This window comes from Buceros rhinoceros, unplaced genomic scaffold (genome assembly GCF_000710305.1).
Source record: "Buceros rhinoceros silvestris isolate BGI_N320 unplaced genomic scaffold, ASM71030v1 scaffold2361, whole genome shotgun sequence".
In the NCBI taxonomy this organism is placed as follows: Eukaryota; Metazoa; Chordata; class Aves; order Bucerotiformes; family Bucerotidae; genus Buceros; species Buceros rhinoceros.
In genome coordinates this window covers 3793-6773 of record NW_010394617.1, presented here as the reverse complement: position 1 = coordinate 6773, position 2981 = coordinate 3793, and the positions used below count along the sequence as shown (strand labels likewise).

At 48.9% G+C, this 2981-nt stretch overlaps 1 protein-coding gene across 1 annotated transcript; it reads right to left on the bottom strand.

Moving 5' to 3' along the window:
* Window positions 1-556: 556 nt before the first annotated feature.
* On the bottom strand, window positions 557-1906 carry CHST12 (carbohydrate (chondroitin 4) sulfotransferase 12). The gene has a single exon (XM_010145263.1). The coding sequence runs from the start codon at window positions 1817-1819 to the stop codon at window positions 557-559; it is 1263 nt and encodes a 420-aa protein (XP_010143565.1). The 5' UTR covers window positions 1820-1906.
* Between the last annotated feature and the right edge of the window lie 1075 nt (window positions 1907-2981).

Genomic DNA, 2981 nt, shown 5'->3' with positions numbered 1-2981 from the left:
GCTACTGCCAGCAGACAGGGCTGGTGAAGGCACCACCGACAAACCCAGCTCCCAAAGAGATGCAAGTGCTCTGCAAACCCTGGACCTTCAAAACAGCAGCTCTGAGACAACACACAGAGGCAGATGCATCATTTCTTGGGTTTTTCTTTTAAGTGGGTTTTTTTTTTTTTTATTCCTTCCCTTCCTTTGCCATGACACACACTTTGTATTAAATATCTTAAATATATTAATTTTTAAAAAGTATTAATAAAAAGCTAAAGAAGGACACAGCTGGCAGAGTGACCAAAGGGCAGCGACCCACTGAAAAACATGGGGACGTTTTAACAAAAAACAGAAGAAAGTGGTAACAAAAAACCGGCATTTTTTGCATACGCACAGCTGGCTGGAATACCCTGGACTCTGGCATTATTGCAAAAACAGAAGGGGAAGCAGTAGAAAAAATATATTCCATGGTACCAACCTGACTGGGGAAGGGAATTAAGAGCAAAAATGAGGAGGCTTTAAACATTTTTGGTATTTCAGATTTTCCCCTCCCACACCCACCGCCCAATCGTGTTTAGTCTTTAAGCAAGTTTTCTGGCTTGGGATAGCCAAAGAGTACAAAATCTGCTTCATAAAGCTTGTAGAGCTGCTGCCTCCAAGCCAGCGGGATTTTGGCAAACCAGTTATCTTCCCAGCTGCTGGCAGTCCTGTTCCGGTAGCTGGGGGGGAAGCGAAGCAGCCTGTCCACTTTGAGAAGCTGCAGTAGATAAGGAGCGTCCTCATCCAGCGTCTCCAGCTTTCCGATGAAGTCGTAGTCTATCTGGCAGGGATGGCACAGACGGTAAATCTGCCGCCAGTGCTCATTGAAGGGGACCACCTTCTCTGTCCTGGGATCCAGTAAGTACTGGATGAAGTCAGAAAAGGAGACTTTGAGGCCTGCCCTGAAGGCCTCCCTAACGGAGGTGGGAAGGTTGGTATGGTTGGAGTACAGCTTTAGCATGGGGATGGCAAAGCGCTGGTAGAACTCCTCATTCTCCAGTTCAAACTTGCTGCGAAAGGCAGAGATGAGGCGGACAAAAGGGTCTCGTACAAAGAGGAACTTGGTGTACTTCTTCAGCTTGATCTTCATGAGGTGCCGGGAAAACTTCCCATAGCGGCGCCAAAACTTGTTGAAGGTCAAGTGGGTGCTGGTGTTGTGGACGTGTTCCCGGGGGATATCCAGAGGGTTCTGGTATGGGACCCCCCGGTCCAGCAGGCTCTCACTTAGCACAATCATCACCCGTTTCCAGTTGGTGCAGGCCACCTTGGGGACATAACAGTAGATGACGCCATGGCGGTCATCCACAATCAGGTGGTTGAGCTCGTAGTTTGGGATGTCATCAAAGGAGCGCTCCTTGGTGGCAAAGGTGAAACTGGAATTGGCACAAAACTCCCGCAGTGTTCTCTGCCTCTCTATCTGCAGTTTCTCTTGGTCCAAGCTGCTTCTGCCATTGTGTGCAGACCAGTCATAGCCCCGCACATTCTCCTCCAGATTGCTCACCACAGGCTTGCTGGAGCCCTGGACAGGCAGCTGCTCTGTCTTTTGGGGGATAGAGCTATTCTGTTTCAGGCTCGAACTAAGCAGCTTTACCAAAAATTCATCCACATCTGGCAAGGCTTCCCAGCCTTCATCATCTGCCGCGATACCAGGGATGGCTCCTGAGGAATGAGGCCGGGAGAAGGATGTATGCAGGTAGAAGTGAGCTGTTCCCACGTTGTCCCAGTACACAATGATCAGGAGGATCATGAAGATGGAGACCAGCACCACAGAGAGACGGAGGAGCCGTGCTTTGGTCATCCTGACACCTACAGCAATAGCTGGCTTTCACCTGGATTCACCTCCGGCTTGCAGGGTGAGGCTTGGGATCCAGCATGGTGCTGCAGACCAGGAGCCTGGAAAGGTACCAGAAAAAAGTTAGTTGAACTTAATCTCTCTGGTTTGGAGAGAATGAGGTATCGTGGGGCTGACCATCCATTTCTGCACAGGGAGAGCTGCGCGAGCCTGAGGTACCCGTAGAGACCCCGCGGAGAAGAGCCGCCTGGTCAAAAGGAGGCAGAACATGTTGCAGTGTTACCAGTCTCCATAGCAATCTCAGGGGCTTTTTATCAATCTCAAGCTTCTAGAGTCATGTGATTTCAAGAAAAGCTCTGTTTTCATTTGAAAAACAAATATAACGATTTCAGGCCTAGAGTTTACAGAGGGACGTTGGAGAGTACTAAAAAATACGACTATACACAGGAAGTAGGCAGAGCCAACTACCCTTCAGACCTCTGACTTTTAAACGTATCTAGGCACAACAGGAAGGAGGAGGCTCAATCTGCCATTTCAGCTTGTGTATCACACTGTGGCCTCACCTGCCCATGAAGATGCTCTGTATGACCATCCTGAAAACAAGGACCTTACCGCAGCTGTAAACACAGAGGTGAAGATGCTGTTGCCGCGGTGGCTAAAGCAAGCCCCTGCTGAGAGAACACCACTGACTCGAGCGCACCATCTTATCCAATCTGTGTGAAGGCACCCGGTATGTCACCTCCGTGACCTTTCCTGGTAGCTACTTCATTTTGTCGAGAACAGAGATCACACAAAGTTTTCCTACAAAAGCCCCCAAAGGGACATGGCCCTGGTGAGAACCAGACATCAATAAAAACCTAAAAGAATGATTACTTTTAACCGAGTGATTTCTGAGATTAAGGATGCTCTGGTAAACCTTTGTCTGTGTCCAGACTCTTTTCCTCTTTTAACATAAATTGTATTTCTACCATGCTCGTACCTAACAACCCCTGATCACCAAAGACAGCCAAGACATCACTCCAGCTCAGAAGATCTTTTCTGGAGGGTGCAGCAGGTTTGGGTTTTTTTACTTCAACCAGTCCCATCTTTTCACTGCTACCTGCTTCCCTGCTGAGTCCCAGCCCCTTTCCACCATCGAGCTCCTCAAGGCAGATCCGTCTCCCCCCCT

Coding starts and splice junctions, on each gene's coding strand:
- CHST12 (XM_010145263.1), bottom strand. CDS start 1,819: ATGACCAAAGCACGGCTCCTCCGTCTCTCTGTGGTGCTGGTCTCCATC.